Here is a 16888-nt window from a genome sequence, read left to right as displayed (position 1 = left end):
GGGAAACTTTTTCGTTTTTTCAGGGTGTCTGCGCCTGCGGGGTCTCAAAATGTCCAAAAATTCAAAAATACAATTTAAGGCCTCTGAAATATGCTGTTGTTGGTCTTAAATACTTTTAAACAAGTTTTAATTTATTTTTGTAAAATTGTCCATGTAAAGCTGTAGCCAATCAGTAAAACCAACTAATCCATCTAAAAAACGTTTAAAACATTAACATTTATTAACTATTTAGCAGTATGGTTTAATAGTCTTCCTTACATCCTTACAACAACATTTGTTTAAAAGTTCTCCATGTTTTCATGGATAAATTTATGTTGTGCATAAATGTTGTTTATTATAGCTTTTAAACTTTGAGACATTCTGGTCGTCTTTAATTTAATATTGTTTAAGTTACATTGCATTTTTGAAAAATATTCTGTTTTGCTTTGATTTTCAGAAGACTTTTAGAATAGTATCTCATTGTGAATGTCGATTCAATAAATGACACCAAAAAATTACTGTTTGTTTATATAGCATTTTAAAATAATCTAGAAGTTAAAGGAGTAGTTACACTCAAAATAAATATTAACCTTGATTTAGACAATCACAAAACCATCAAACCGTTTAATTTTTACTCAAGGTTATGATGCCATCAGAATCTTATACCGACCCATGTCTAAAATGCATGCACTTCTTTGCTTTAAAAATTCTAAATATTGAATGGTCTAAAATTCTTGGGCCATGTTAGATTTCAACAAAGGGGATTTTAGGAATCTTATTTTATCAGCTCCATAAATCATAAAATATACACAATTTGGTATAAGTAAGTGCTGCAGAAGTGACTTATGGAGGTCATTAAAAAAAAACGGCCTTTAAAAATAGACTATAAATGACATCCACTGACATTTAAAGATAGAGTGCAGTAAATAAAAGTATTATACTGCATTCAGGGTGGCTTTCCCCATTAGACTAAATATATATATATTTTTTTGAAATTGCTAAAATTGTCAATAATGACAGGTTCATGAGCAAAAGTGTTTTTGTCTGCAGTGTCTCGCCCTAACAAATGCAACGTAGCAAATATCTTCAGAAGAACCCATATGAAACACCTAAGCTACAAAACATCACTGCATTGATATTGCTGTCACCTTCAGTGACTCAGACCAGAACAGTGGAAGTCAACAGAGAAGAAAAGCATGAATACCGGGTCCACTCACAAGCAATCTGAGCCTATGTTTCGTCATGCGATGCCCTTGACATTGCATGTTTCCTATAATAATGATGATCGACATATTAATCTGAGTTATAATGATTCTCTGTTGTGGAATGCATCATCTAGACAGAATGCATTGCGAGCAAATGTGTAATTAAATAAATAAATAAAAATGTGTAACGCCTGCGAGTGTGAGCTCCCTGTCGTATGCAAATTGGTCAGCGTGTCAATCACGCATTCAAATTAGCATTAACCGTGAACGTGCCACGGTGACCTTCAGTTAATTGATGAAATGAACTCTATAATGGCAGTCCAGAAGTCATCTGCTGTAATCATCTGAATTAGGTGGTAAATACCAGCAAACGAGCGGCCAAGCAGAGAGAGAGAAAGAGACAGACAGAGAGAGAGAGAATCTAAATGACAAGTGCACAACACAACGGGTGACATTTCGCAGCGTTTTTTCTGCTTTAACCTACAATCAAGGTGCTTCTTCTTGGGCGCGCTGACTTCGTGCGTCGTGGCCTTGCACACGGCTTTGCTGATCGCAGATCCGGTCATGCTGTGCTGAGCCGCGGCGATCCGGTCCGTGATGGACTGTCCCGACATATTACGATTTTCAATAAATCGTCTCTCAAAACAGATCTATTCACTGCAGGGGTGTGTGGGAGCCTGCTCCGTGGCTTGAGTCGGTCTTGCGGAGAGCGCTACCCTGATGCGAACCGGACACGGGCGAGGATGCTCTGACATTCAGATAACGGCAATCACCGCGCGCTGAAACGATGGCAATATAATGACAGATCGTTATTTAAATAGGCCTACCGTTCAGCACGCGCAAAAGAAAAGGGACACCGTGTTACTCGCTAGCCTCCGGTGTTGCCGGTTAACCATGTAATTGCTGCTTGAACGGACGAAAACGGAGCGAACCCGGTTCGATTGGAGTGAAATCGATAATTCTAGCCGCGGAAAATCTCGCCTTGATTCATTGCATGCGCGGAGTCGGTGCATCACGGAATTTGATACCGAGCATCATTTTCCAAATTCCTTCAGCGCGTCAACGTGAATGAATGCATGCGCCACGGACAGGGGGAATATTCAGACGGATATCCCAGATGGAGCGGAGGTCCTCCTAGACGTGGAAATTCAGCATCTCGTCGATGACATCTTTGATGAAGCAACAATTCCAATTTCCTATAGTTAACAGTCGGACGCTCCGCGCAAAATGGCAGTATCAGAATCAGGTGACTGGAGAGGGGGGCGATTGGCCTGTGTCAGAATATCTGGGGTGGGCACCTTAAGGTGGAATTTCCGCACTGCTTTAAAACCCCCTCTGTATGTACATGAGAATGCATCAGACGGCCATTTCAGAGTCTTTAATGGTGCGTCTTGCTTCTTTTAATCGCACAGCCACCGAATTGCGCAGGGCTACAATAACATATTCAAGAGCTTACATGGAGGAAAAATACTGCATGCTTTATTTTTAATGCAAGAGGTTGCATGGAAACGTTCTAGCTCGGAGCTGCGTTTTACAAGATTACAAATGACACTTTTAATCCATTCAATGCATCTTTGCTAAATACAATTATTGTCAAATGAATATGAAGAGATCAGAAGCTAAAAACTCTAAGAAAGTTGCTCCTAAAATGAGCATTTTTCTCAGCCTCCTGTGTTTATTTTCCGTTCTTTTACATTAAAGGCAATGAAAATATCATATTCTTAGCCACAAAAGTGACACTACTGAACCTAAACATACGGAGACTGAGAAAAATGCACATTTTAGTAGAAAAATCCAGATGGCACTTATAGGCTTTTGCACTCTGCATATGTATATTTTGAATCAGAATCTCAGTTTTGTGTTAAATATTATAATGTGCATACCCTCAGTGGACACTTTACACACATTGTAGCTTCTTGTTTACACAAAAATATAATCAGCCATTTAGGCTGCTGAACTTTAAACCGAGCATTAGATTTTTGCAAAGAAAGATGATTTAATTCAGTGTTTTTCAACCATGTTCCTGGAGGCACACAAACACTCCATGTTTTGGATGTCTCCTTTGTCTGTCACACCCATTACAGGGCTTTCTGTCTTTGCTGATGATCTGAATCAGATGTGTTTGATTAAGGAGAATTGGAAAATGTGCAGAGCTGGTGGTCCTCCAGGAACGTGGTTAAGAAACACTGATTTAAGTGATTTTCAATGTGATGTTGGTTTCAGAAACTGCAGATCTACTGGGATTTTCACGCACAACCATCTCCGGGGTTTACAGAACCAAATATCCAGCAGTTATCTGGGGGGCAATGATCCCAAGCTGATATAAGCCAACAGCAGTATCACAAAATAACCACACTTACAACTGAGGTCTGCAATAAAGCATGAACATGACACTGACACACAATGTCCTCCACAGTCAGCAGATCTCAGCTCAATAGAGCATGCCGTGGAACAAAAGATTCACATCATGTGTGTACAGCCAACAAATTTGCAGCATCTGTGTGACATCATCATGTCAATAATGGACCTAAATGTCTGAGGAATGGATCAGTGCCACATATAATTTACGAGTTCTGAAGGGGTTGAATGTGATCTCAGCTAAGGGTACCTAATAAAGTGGCCAGTGAGTGTAATTTGAGGAATAAGCCACTTAGTGGTGTAATACTGTGCATACTTTGTCAGAAAAACTCAACATAGCACAGAAGAAAGAACAGTCTATACAGCTTAGATCATGTGACGGGCTAAATACCATATTTAGGAGCATGGAGGGGAAAATACTGCATTTTATTTTTAATGCAAGAGATTGCAGAATAACATTCCTACATACTGGAGCTGTGCAAGCCATGCATTTTAATAGCTTTGAATCTTACTTAAAACTGGATCAGAGCTCACTTTTCATACAAGCTTTCAAACTGTCTGTACACGAAATACATTTTAACCTAGATGAGTGTCATAATATAGCTGATACCAGGCTAAAATCAACACGGTTCACCTGTAAACAAAACACTGATGAATCAAATCAACGCTCCGCCAGCACAGTGTATCTAATTATGTGATATTTCACGCTACATATAATCAGCACAGTTCTTCTTCACAGTCCCCGCCATTTTGTTACATGGCTCATCTCTGGAAGATGTATCTCAATGTTTTGGGTGCCATATTGGATGGCTGAGTCCCCTTGAACCTATGATAACCTGTTATTTGTTTCTTAGTGATTTATATCTTTCTGTGTTCATGACTTGGAACACGTCATGCATCTGGATCGAACCCGCTCTTTGGTGTTGTTGTTGTACCCGGGCAGGGCCACCACATCTGGGTCTGTGTTGTTGACGATGTTTTCCTCGTGGGCCAAAATGTGATCCACCAGACATTTTGCTGCCGCCTCAATGTTTGAGTTCTCCTTAAGTCGGGCATAAAATGAAACAGAATAAAGGTGTCATTCAGATATTATTATTGCAAAGCATAAAAATTTAATTATTGCCACACACACGCTAAATAAACTCTCCGGCCACTTTATTAGGTACACCTGTCTAACTGCTTGTTAATGCAAATTTCTAATCAACCAGTCACATGGCAGCAACTTAATGCATTTTGGCATGTACACATGGTCAAAATGATCTGATGCAGTTCAAACCGAGCATCAAAATGGGGGAGAAAGGGTGTTTAAGTCACTTTAAACATGGCATGGTTGACAGTGCCAGATGGGCAGGTCTGAGAATTTCAGAAACTGCTGATCTACTGGGATTTTTATGCACAACCATCTCTAGGGTTTACAGAGAATGGTCTGAAAAAGAGAAAGTATCCATTGTGTGCGAAAATGCCTTGTTGATGCAGGAAACTGGGGCTACAATTTGCACAGGCTCACCAAAATTGGACAATAGTACATTGGAAAAGCGTTGCCTGGTCTGGTGAGTCTCGATCAGGGCCGGATTAACCAATGGGCATTATGGGCACAGGCCCAGGGGCCCGTTCGCACTAGGGGCCCCTGCGAGGGGGGAGAAAAAAAAGGACAATTTCGGAGTGTCTTTTTTTCGCTAATTGCAAATAGCGCGTCTAGTTGGAATACGCTTTTCAGGGTTTACGCCCGTCGATGCTTGATTGATAGAGACAAGAAGAGGGAAGAGCCATAAAACATTACAGCCGCAGTGGCGCACTTGTAAAGCGCACAGGTTCATCTTTTGGCGCGATAAATTATAAACTCGGTTCGAATCCACCATCAGCTGAACTCGTGCTACTTTTTTTCTCCCCATTACATATCAGATTGGAAATATATTTATTTTTATCAGGAAGAAAACATTTTTTAAAAATAATGTAAATGTGATATAAAGTCACAAGTGTCTCGTGGGTATTAAATAATGTTTAGCCTTATTGTAGGTTCCTCCCTCTCTGCAAAAACTATATTGCTCAGACAACTGTATTTCCTCTGAGCAAAAAAATCGCGATAGCACATTAATATTATTATTATATTTAAACTGCCTTTCTTTCTTTAACTAAACAGAATGCTGTAATTGGTCAAGCGCTGAAACGTCAGTTTTGTAATAACCCGCACTAAACTGAGCGGACTGTAGTATAACGTTATATCTGTCATAGATCAAAAATGAGTGGACAAGTGTATTTAGCAAACGCGAGAGAAAGAGGAGAGGAGGCATCTTCATTGAGGCATTTTCCATACACACCATCTTTAAACAGACCTATGATAAGGAGAATGAGGGTACAGAAGACATTATGGTAACTTTAAATGATAAGAAGCTAGCATTAACCAGGCGGAGGAGGCTAACGGCAGCGCAGCGCGGACTGGATTCATCGTGTGAGAGACAGACAGAAAAGGAGAGAGAGAGGGAGAGAGAGAGAGAAAGGCCCAGAAGAGGAGAGAGACGGGAGAGAAGAGGTATAGTGTCTGTGATTTCGGATACTTTTAGGTTTATAATCAAGTCTTCTTCACGAGAAGAGTGGAGAAAATACAGGGAGAGAAGGAGAGACACAGTAAATCAGTGTTTGTATTATGAAAGACTCAGATTGATAGAACTCAGATTCATAGAACTGGATTGGAGAAGCATTGTGCGTTATATGCCATGTCAATAATATGCTTTATAAGTTTGTAAAAGCAATACATTAAAATACCATATACATACACATATATATATATATATATATATATATATATATATATATATATATATATATATATATATATATATAGTTTTATTAATATTTTTATTCAATGCTTTGAAAAATAAGTTAAATCTTTGTAGACTATAAATACATATGTACTATATAGCATTTATTTAAATTTGTGGGCAACAAATTATAGATTAATTTTATTTAAAAATTATTACATTATTCTTATTTTTTAAATTCAACTATAGGGGTGGTAGGGGGCCTTACAAGACAATGTGCCCAGGGGCCCCTGAGTTCTTAATCCGGGCCTGGTCTCGATTTCTGCTTTGACATTCGGATGGTCAGAATTTGGCGTTAATATGAAAGCATGGATCCATCCTGCCTTGTTTCAATGGTTCAAGCTGGTGGTGGTGTAATGGTTTGGGCATATTTTCTTGGCACACTTTGGGCCTATTAGCATCATGTCAACGCCACAGCCTACCTGAGTATTGTTGCTGACCATGTCCATCCCATAATGACCACAGTGTATCCATCTTCTGATGGTTACTTCCAGTAGAATAACGAGCCATGTCACAAGGTGGGAATCACCTCAGACTGGTTTCTTGAACATGACAATGAGTTCAGAGCAAAATCTCTGAGGAATATTTCCTGTATCTTGTTAAATCTATGCCCACAAAGTATTTAGGCAGTTCTGAAGGCAAAAGGGGGTCCAACCCGGTACTAGTAAGGTGTGCCTAATAAAGTGGCTGTTGAGTGTATATATTAGTAAGAAATGTACATGTTTTTTTAAGTCTCATAAAAGTGAATTGAAAATGATTTGAAAATTGTCAGCTTTCCAATGACATACAATTTAAATGCATTCTATTTCTTTAATGCCATTTCCAGCAATAACTAAAAAACCTGCTGGATAAGTTGGTGGTTCATTCCGCTGTGGCGACCCCGGATTAATAAAGGAACTAAGCCGACAAAAAAAAGAATGAATGAATGAATAAATATTTCATAAGTAATATTTCATAAGTTTCATTTATTCATTTTCTTTTTGGCTTTGTCCCTATATTAATCTGACGTCGCCACAGCGGAATGAACCATTAACTTATCTGGCATATGTTTTACACAGTGGATGCCCTTCCAGCTACAACACATCAATGGGAAACACAAACTCTCATTCTCACTCATACACTACTGACAATTTAAGCTTACCCAATTCACCTATAGCGCATGTCTTTAAACTTGTGGGGGAAGCACTCGAGCACTCGGAGGAAACCCAAGCTAACACGGGAGGGACATGCAAACTCAACACAGAAATGTCAACTAAAGCAGCCGAGGCTCGATCCAGCGACCTTCTTGCTGTGAGGCGACAGCGCTACCCACTGCGCCACCAAGTTGCCAAGTAACTTTTAACAGAGCAAAATTTTCTCAATCTCCCCTATTAAACTTTTCTTCTTTTCAAGAGTTCACACTTTGCTGATGATTAATTATATTTTAATATAATTAATATTTTTATAATTCAATTAATTTATGTTGCATGTTTTTGGACGGTGGGAGGAAACCAGGGAACCCATGTGAGCAAGGGGAGAAAGTGCAAACTCCGCACTGAAATGTCTGCTGGTTTGGTAAAGCCTGGAACCAGAGACGTTCTTGCTGTAAGGCAACAATCCAAGCACTAGGCCACTGTGTCACCCATCTAGGAAGAAGGAGGAGTAGGGGTGGAAGGGGAGATTCTTCAAAACGAAGATAGCAGTGGTACGTAACCCAGGGTATTTGTAGTAGCTTAGGAATCGTCTGATAGGTGCATTGGAATTGGATAATGCGGATCCAGACGCTAGCAATCATAAGCACGCTATACTCTTGAAATTAATTTATAAAAAAACTTCACTTAGTATCACTTCACTTATATATATATAATTTTTTTTTGTTGGCTACACAACAAACCACTGTTGTCCAATTACTTTTCAAATTGACTTAACTGACCTAGTTAACCATTAAAAATACACTTTGAGCTGAATAATTACAAATAAGCTAGTAAAATATCATGTACTGTCATCGTGGAAAATATCGAATAAATCAGTTATTTTAAACTACAGTGTAAAAAAGTTCAATTAAAATTTTAAGGCAACAAATGTCAGGACATTTTTGAGTTTACTCAACCTAAATTGAGTCAAGTGAAGTAATTGAAAGTTGAGTCAACTCAAAAATGTCCTGAAGTTTGTTGCCTCAAATTTTACATTGTCAACTTAGTTTTTTTTACAGATTACATACTGTTTACAAAAGTATTGCTCAACTTAAAATGTATTATTATTGTTCATACTAAAACAAATAAACCGTGGGATATCCTTGTGGAATCTGTGATGCATTTTGGTGAAGATTATTACCAGAAAGAATAATTTATCTTGAACTGTTTTGGTAAAATCTTATGTGTCTTGCAAGATCATAAATGTTCTTACTGTCACTTTTGATCAGTGCATATTTGTGGAATAAAATAATTAATTTCCTTTAAAGAAATCTTACTACAAAACAAAAGTCCAATATTATTCTAATACTTATCTAACTAGAAACTCCATTCACTGCACACATACCTACCATCAGCATTTTGTCACATCAATTCAATATGGCACATTTTTGGTTCAGTCTACATATAAAGAAACGCTGTCTAAACAGCTCAGATCATGTGACATATTCTCTGTTATGAATGCAACAGTTGTATGGCACAACTCTATGCCAGATTATGGTTATAAAAATATATAGAGTCAGCTGAAAACTTCAATAGAGGATTTTGACTATGTTAGCTAAATAAAAACTGAGTGATATGGAAATCAAAAAGCATACTCATAAAGTAAAGAAACCACTTTACAGCCCTATCAGCCACATGCACATCATTCCCCTTTCACACATAACTGTGTAATTCGTTAAAGCAGGCATGTAGATCATAAACAAAGGCCTTCCTGCTAACGAGCACAATGCATTCTTGTTGTATTTGTGCTAAATGCAAACACAGCTAAACATACAAAACCCCCTACATACAACTGAATCATAATTGTTAGCCCTCCTGTATTTTTTATCCCCAATTTCTGTTTATTGGAGAGATGATTTTTCCAACACATTTCTAAATATAATACATTTTAATAACTCATTTTTAATAACTGATTTCTTTTATCTTTGCCATGATGACAGTACACAGTATTTGACTAGATACAAGACTCAGCTTAAAGTGCATTTTAAAGACTTAGTAGGTTAACAAGATCAATTAGGCAAGTTAGGGTAATTAGGAAAGTCATGGTATAACAATGGTTTGTTCTGTAGACATATCAAAAATAAATACTGATTAAGGGGGATAATAATGTTGACCTTAAAAGAGCAACCCAGGCTCATTCTGATTACGTAGCCCTATATACTTTCATAAAGAGTGCAAAAATATGTCCCAGGAGCTTTGTTTTTGTTTTTTTTTTTTTTTTTTTTTCTGTTTTCGCGAATCCATCAGAGGCAGCTGTGTATGCTTTTTGAGATCTCAAAGTTCTCTCGCGAGTGCTATTCGCGCCTGCTGTTCACGCATAAATCAACCAGAGGCCACTGTGTACGCTTTTTGAAATTTAAATTTGCACCTTCTCTTCTTGTGTAAATTCCCCGAAAGCCACAGCATACCTGTCAACATTGGCATGTGGAAAAACAGATAGCTTATAAGGGTTAACAGTGTCCACTTTCGCTCTGCTTTAAATGGCATGTACAGAATCGGTTTGGGAAACGGCATCTATTTATCAAACACAGGCTCGTTCTAAAAAAGTAGTCCGATAGACGTTTCTGGAGTCTGCGAAATACGTCCCATATTTTTACGTATTTTTGCACAATATGTAATTTTGCAGTTTTTGATTTTGCAAAACCACGAGAAGTTGCTGTGGCACGGTCGTCTGTGTCTCACTCTGTGGGCCCTATCATACACCCGGCGCAATGTGGCGCAAGGTGCGGCACAATAGTCTTTTACTTCTTTAAGCTTGGCGCAAGGGTCAATTTGAGGTGTTGCGACACACTGTTTAAATAGCAAATGCATTTGCGCTCAAATGTTTTTCAGTTCATTCAATTTGCTTTTGTATAATGTTATTATTATTAGCAGTATTGATTGGTTTATTCTCAAAACACACCTATAACTCATTAAGAAAATTAACTAAACCCTTTTAGACCATGCGCCATGGCGCAAAGCAGATTTTCCCGTCCTTATGTTAGCAAAAATGCGTTCTGACACACCCTGAAAGCGTTTGCGCCCTGCGTTTTGCGCTCTGGGCATGGACCATCAAAATAGAGCCCTGTGTCTCAAGTCTCCCGGCGTACATGACGGGACAAACTGGTTGCAGGGGGTGAGCGAGAAAAGGAACGCCGTCATACTGGCCCATTGCATGCGTTTAAAAAAAACAAATGCAGCCATACGTACATCCGGCTATATAATTTACGTTCTCCAGAGATGTTCATGGGACTACATTTTCAGAATGAGCCTGTGTTGTATTTATCACTATGGAGCACGTCTGACAGTCACGCACTGCTACTTTAACTGATTGTTTAAGGACTGCATAAGAGGGGTGACAGCGCCTGTAATCGAAAGGAAGGAAATCCCACTGTTTTTACATTTATTTTAAAGTGTTTTTATGCCTATATATATGTATGGGTTGCATATAGGTAGGATCGGCTCATTAATGTTCATTGACATCCTTTATAGAAAGATGGAAAATATGGGAAAAAAACAGGAAAATACCTTTACAGTATGATAGCAGGATGCAAATAACAGTGTCCACTTTCGCTCTGCTTCAAATGCCGTGTAAAGAATCCATACAGAATCTGACAATCACACACCTCTACATGACTACACTACACTACAACTAATTGTTTTGAGGATTGCATAGGAGGGGGGACGGCGCCTGTAATGAAAAGGAAGGAAACCCTGCTGTTTTTTGTTTATTTATTTTAAAGTGTCTATTTATTTTCATGCCTAAATAAAATGAAAGCACAAAACAGATTCACATTTTTAAGAGCAAGGTGTGTCCCCTGGTGGTTCAGCGGTATGGGATCGGCTCTTTAATGTTTTTTGCCATCTTTCATAGAAAGATTGAAAATATGCGAGAAAAACAGGAAAATACCTTTACAGGATGATAGCAGGATAGAATTGTAGGGGTAGGGTTGACAGGTATGGGCCGCTGACCAACTGACCGATCCCCACATGCATTCATCCCCTTCACTAAATTCAACCAATAGTGTTTTAAAAAGTGCCGATTGACCAGCGCCCACCCACTTCCCTAAACTGAAACCAACAGTGTTTTCAAAAGCAATCAAGAAAAAAAAGCCCTTGCGGCAGCCTGATTTTTACCATGTTTTCAGATTCTACCACATTCTCACTCTGTTATTAACTTGTGTATTTTAAGTTTTTGTCTTATCTGCTTTCTGAAACCGTTCTTTGCTCAACTTTACTCCGTGTCACAAGTTTGCCGACGTATGAGATAAGTCAAACTGGTAACAGTGGAAAAGCCGTACGGAGAAAAGTGGTCAGCTGGTAAGCGTGAAAAGGAACAGCGTTGCACCGCCCTGTATTGTTCCTGTTAAAGACAAAATGCAGCCATACGTTCCTCTGGCTACATAATTTGTGATCTCCAGAAATGTATATAGGGCTAAGTTTTCAGAATGAGCCTGTGTTGCAACATGGTTTAAAAAAAAAATATTCAAGTCAAAATAAAATAAATAAGACTTTCTCCAGAAGCAAAAATATTATAGGAAATACTGTAAAAAGAAATCCTCATTTGGGAAATATTTGAAACAGAAATTCACAGGAGGGCTAATAATTCTAACTTCAACATGTGAAAACAGAGCAGAACTAATCTATCATGCTGAACACATTCAGCACCCACAAAATTCTAGTTTCTCCCAAAAAAACAACAACATGATACTCAAGGTCACAAAATAACCAGCTCACCTTTGCAGAGGTCTCAAACCAGCCCACAAATCCATTCTCTTTGCAGAAGGTATCAAGCTTTGGGATCTGGGAACACAGGCCTTCGCGTGATTGGTCAGATTTGTTGGCTAGAAGGACAGCTGGGACAGGCTTGCCGTTATTGAGGGAGACTTTCAAGTCGAGGTCGTCTTTCCATTTCAGCACTGCGTCAAACGTGGAGGATCGGGTCACGTCAAACACTATGAGGGCTCCCACGGCCTCCCGATAGTAAACCCGCGTCATGTTCCCATAGCGCTCCTGTCCTGTGACGAATGTGGGACGGAAAGCTGAAGGTTAAACATCATTTAGATATGAATAGCATTTATAAATAGCAACATGTTTTAACCCTCGAGTGTTAAAGCTTTATGTGAGCTACATTAGCATCTACTGTATGTAAATAATTATATAAGCACCCACACCAATGCACAATACTGTTCTTTTTAAAATTAACGCATGCTGTAATTTTGTTGTCTGCCACTTTAAATGCTATTTTTTTATTAAAGCTGGATGGATTCTGATTGATATTATTCATTGCTGAAAATGTTTTCTGGAGTGCATGATAATGATTGGTCAATCAAGCCATGCCTGATGATAATAAATTATCAAAAATTGACAACACAGGCTCATCCGGGCAAGTGATATATGCAAATTTGAACATAGTTTAACTTCTTCCTTATTATCTGTTATAGTTTTTGATTATACTTAAAATTAACGCAGAGAACATTACTAGTAACAGTATTGTAATCTCTCAATATATAACGGATTATAAGATAACAAACAGGTTAAATCAAGGTAATTTCAGCTGAATTTCAAATGTCTTTTGTCCCCCTAATAAGTTATGTGGTAAAACACAGCATAATCAGTGGTGTAGCAGTACCATTTTCATGAAATGTTTTGTTTAGTTTGAATTTGTCACTTGCTAGCAACTTCTTTTTTTGTGAAATAAAATATTTTGTCTCAAATCAAAAATTTTCATCAGTTTCGTTTCAGAATCCAGATGGCTGTTACTACAAAACAAACCCTTTCAGGGTGATTGAAGACACCTCTGCTTTTCATTCTTAATTGAAAACTAAACAAATACCACTTGTTTCCAACAATGTAGTTAGTCTGTGCTGTTAAAGGGGCAGTTCACGCAAAAACTGAAAACGTCCTCATCATTTACTCACACTCAAGTAGTCATGGGTAGGCCCACACGGAATCTGTGCGCGCAGAATTCGCAGATTTCTGCAGATTTTTAGGCTATTGTTGATTCTGTTTATTTACTTGGGTAAATGTGTGTAAATTCATATTTATTCAGTTTTTAATTTAATTTCAGTAATATTATTGACTAATATGAACATATTTATATGATTTATTTACAATATAGTTTGTAAAGTAATATTTTCTATCTTTTAGTAGAGATATTAAATGAGAGGCTTGCTTTGTTTACCAAATAAAGTGGATCTAATTGGATTTGCATTGTAAAAACTAAATACAATTTTAAAAGGTATTACTTTTTATTTCATACATTTAGTTATGATACTCCCAAAATCCTTCCACATAAATCTGCAGATTTTTACCAAAATTCTGTGCAGAAATAGCAACAAATGTCCACAGATTCCGTCTGGCCCTAGTCATGGGCCAGTATACGTTTCTAATAGTGTAGCCTTGGATAAAAATATCACGGTTTCACAGTATTTTGATTACTGCTCTAAAATATATTCTTTTTAAGTGTCCGGGTAAAAATTAAAACTTCTTTTCTCCCCTTTGAACACAATATATTTTATTTTGAGAAACATTTAAAATATTTTGTAACAGGAAAAATGTCAGGTTAAATAATTCAATGAATCCTTGACTTCTGCTGCCTTCATTAGTTTCAAAAACACAGATTTCATTACAATTTAAAACAGAATCTTGGTATATAGTTCCTGTTGGAGATTCTGTTGTCCTAAAAAAACAACTAAATAAATTTAAATAAAAATTCTTACATATACTGTAGGAAACGCGTTGGCAAAAAATCGCCCCATGCCTAGAAACACTCAAGTGTTTCTAAACTTGTTCTTTCTTGTGCAAAAGAAAATATTTTGAAGAATGTTGGAAACAAATAGCCATGGACATCGAAGTAGGAGTAACAAATACTCTGGAGGTTAATTGCTTTGCAACATCCCTCAAAATATCTTGTTTGGTGTTTAACACAAGACAGAACAAGGGAAGCGTGAGTAGTGTCCTTGTTGTAGTGTAACTACACATTTATGTACTGAGTAGTATTAACCCTTTGACTGCCCGCTGGTTGACCATATTTTGACTGTTTTAAATAATGACTGGGCGTCACTGTGGCACAGTGGGTAGCACGATCGCCTTACTAAGTTGGCCGTAATGTATGTGTGAATGCAAGAGTGTATGGGTGTTTCCCAGTGTTGGGTTGCAGCTGGAAGGGCACCCGCTGTGTAAAATATATGCTGAATAAGTGGGTGGTTCACTCTGCTGTGGCGAACTCCTGTTTAATAAAGGGACTAAACTGAAAAGAAAATGAACGAATAAATGAATTACAACTGTTAAAGTCATGTAAAGAATGACTGAATGTTTTAATAATGGCTTACACACACAGCATTGTTGGTTTACAAAAAATCAAACAAACATAATCCTGTTGCACTACTACACCTTGATTTTGGTTTTATTGTAAAGAAACACGAAAACATTTTAATTGAGAATCTGAAATATTTTATGCCATACTACAATAAATAAAGATCATTTAGTATACAGTATACTATATATATGTATAGTATATTTAGTACATGATCATATTATTTGTATTAATTCCAGTACTTTTACCATAAACCGACATATCAACCATTTGGTAGAGTTTGATATTCCAGAAATTATGGGATGTGTTGCAAAAAATGCATTGAGTGTGTTAACTAGCGACATTGGGAGTTAAGAAATGCAATTCAATTTTTTTTTCTTGGTTCGGCGGTTAAAAGATTAATTAACTATTTACTTGATCCAGATTAGGTTTAGAGATAATTGCATGTCATTTTGCATCCTATATTGGTATTATTTTAAGTAAATGCAACATGCTAACAAGGACATTGTTTTTTCTGTTGATTAAAGTAAAAAGATTAATAGTTCACCTCAAGAATAGAAAGGTTCAATAAGTAAATAGTGCAAGATTAATTTAAGTATTAGTGCGTTCATTTTTGTCTGTGTGTGTGTTTGTGTTTCTGTCTGAGTGAGTGTGTGTGTGTGTGTTTATGGTCTGAAGCTCTCATGTGACTTTAGCACGAGTATGAGACCAGCTGAGATTAACTCAAGACATTCCTTCACATTCACTCAAGGGAAATTAGAGAGAAGAACTTTCAGGCAATAGCATAAATATTATTATCATATTAGAATTACCCTCAAAATAATAACTGTTCCCTTATAGAGATATTTAATACTTCAATACCTTTTGGCCAGCAAAAATAACACCAGTAATGTAGATCTCCTAAATTCAGCAACTTAAGAAAACACACACAATTTGGGTAAAAAAAGACATATACTGAATGACATACCTGCTATGTCCCATAACTGAAGCCGGACCACCGTCTGACTGTCCCAGTGAAGCACTTTCAGAGCAAAATCCACTCCTATAGTCGCGCGATAGTGTTGAGAGAATATCTGATGAACGTATCGTTTGATTATTGACGTTTTTCCAACTCCGAGGTCTCCGATGACCAGAACTTTGAACAGATGCTCTTTCTGCATGACGACTTAAAGAAAAAAGAAAAAGAAAATAAAAATAGTAATAAGGTAAACACCCGGATCATAAACGCACTGACCTACTTTTTTACAGTTTGTAGCACATGAGTGTTCTTATGTATCACAGCTTATCCATTGAGCATTGTTGAAGGATTACAGTTTATAAGGCACGCGCTCTTGAAAAGTTTATATAATGGCGAAAGTTAAGTCAGATCGCTGTGTCAACATGTTACTGAGACTCTTACTAAATACAAGCACAGGTTGTGTGGTACATTCCCATTTCCATATAAGAAAAAAACTAAGTGGAGTATTTTAAAAATGCATAATAAATAAGATAATAATGAATTAAAGTCAGAAAAAACGAAAACCATGCAAACAAAACGAAAAGACTATAGTTTAAGCAAAAGGATGAACTCTGCTTCTTCAGTTTGCTGTCGTTGCCTACAGAAATGATGATGGAATTCGACGGCCACGCCCTTTAACTCGTGTCATAACCACGCCCCGTCCGAAAAAGTAAACGTCAAGAATTCATTCACTCAATCATTTCCTTTTCGGCTTAGTCCCTTTATTAATAAGGGTTCGCCACAGCTGAATGAACCGCCAACTTATCCAGCAAATGTTTTACGCAGCAGATGCTCTTTCAGCTGCTACCCATCACTGGGAAACAGACGCTTACTCACACACATACACTACGGACAATTTAGCTTACCCAATTCGCCTATAGCACATTTCAAGAATCTAAAATAATATTGTATGATATAAATAAGTAAATATTGTATGATATAAATAAATAAGTATGATATAAATAAAAGTATTTTACCTTAATTTCAAGAAATAACAAGGCTAAGAATAACTCTAGAAATTAAAAAATGAATGTGTCTGCTATTTAATACTTCAGATTTGA

General features: G+C 37.4%; 2 protein-coding genes across 4 annotated transcripts in view; both read right to left on the bottom strand.

Moving 5' to 3' along the window:
- wu:fj42b12 overlaps nucleotides 1-2472 on the bottom strand; it is a 38079-nt gene extending 35607 nt beyond the window's left edge. The window contains 1 exon segment of the mRNA NM_001366697.1: nucleotides 1669-2472. Within this exon segment, the coding sequence (NP_001353626.1) occupies nucleotides 1669-1798 (130 nt within the window). The 5' untranslated portion in view covers nucleotides 1799-2472.
- Nucleotides 2473-3949: 1477 nt separating this feature from the next.
- On the bottom strand, nucleotides 3950-16438 carry rab38c (RAB38c, member of RAS oncogene family). 3 transcript variants are annotated; one of them, XM_087301683.1, is made up of 4 exons: nucleotides 16065-16438; nucleotides 15798-15995; nucleotides 12250-12530; nucleotides 3950-4584 (listed from the first exon to the last, which is right to left on the bottom strand). In XM_087301683.1, exons 2-4 carry the CDS (start codon nucleotides 15988-15990, stop codon nucleotides 4417-4419), a joined length of 642 nt encoding a protein of 213 aa, XP_087157809.1. In that variant the 5' UTR covers nucleotides 15991-15995; nucleotides 16065-16438; the 3' UTR covers nucleotides 3950-4416. The 3 variants fall into 3 exon arrangements, with proteins under 3 accessions (XP_087157809.1, XP_087157808.1, XP_087157807.1); XM_087301682.1 differs by having other exon boundaries at nucleotides 16069-16438; XM_087301681.1 differs by having other exon boundaries at nucleotides 15798-16438.
- Between the last annotated feature and the right edge of the window lie 450 nt (nucleotides 16439-16888).

Source organism: Danio rerio, chromosome 21, assembly GCF_052040795.2.
Source record: "Danio rerio strain M-AB ecotype USA chromosome 21, GRCz13ab, whole genome shotgun sequence".
In the NCBI taxonomy this organism is placed as follows: domain Eukaryota; kingdom Metazoa; phylum Chordata; class Actinopteri; order Cypriniformes; family Danionidae; genus Danio; species Danio rerio.
This window is presented reverse-complemented; position numbering and strand designations above follow the sequence as displayed.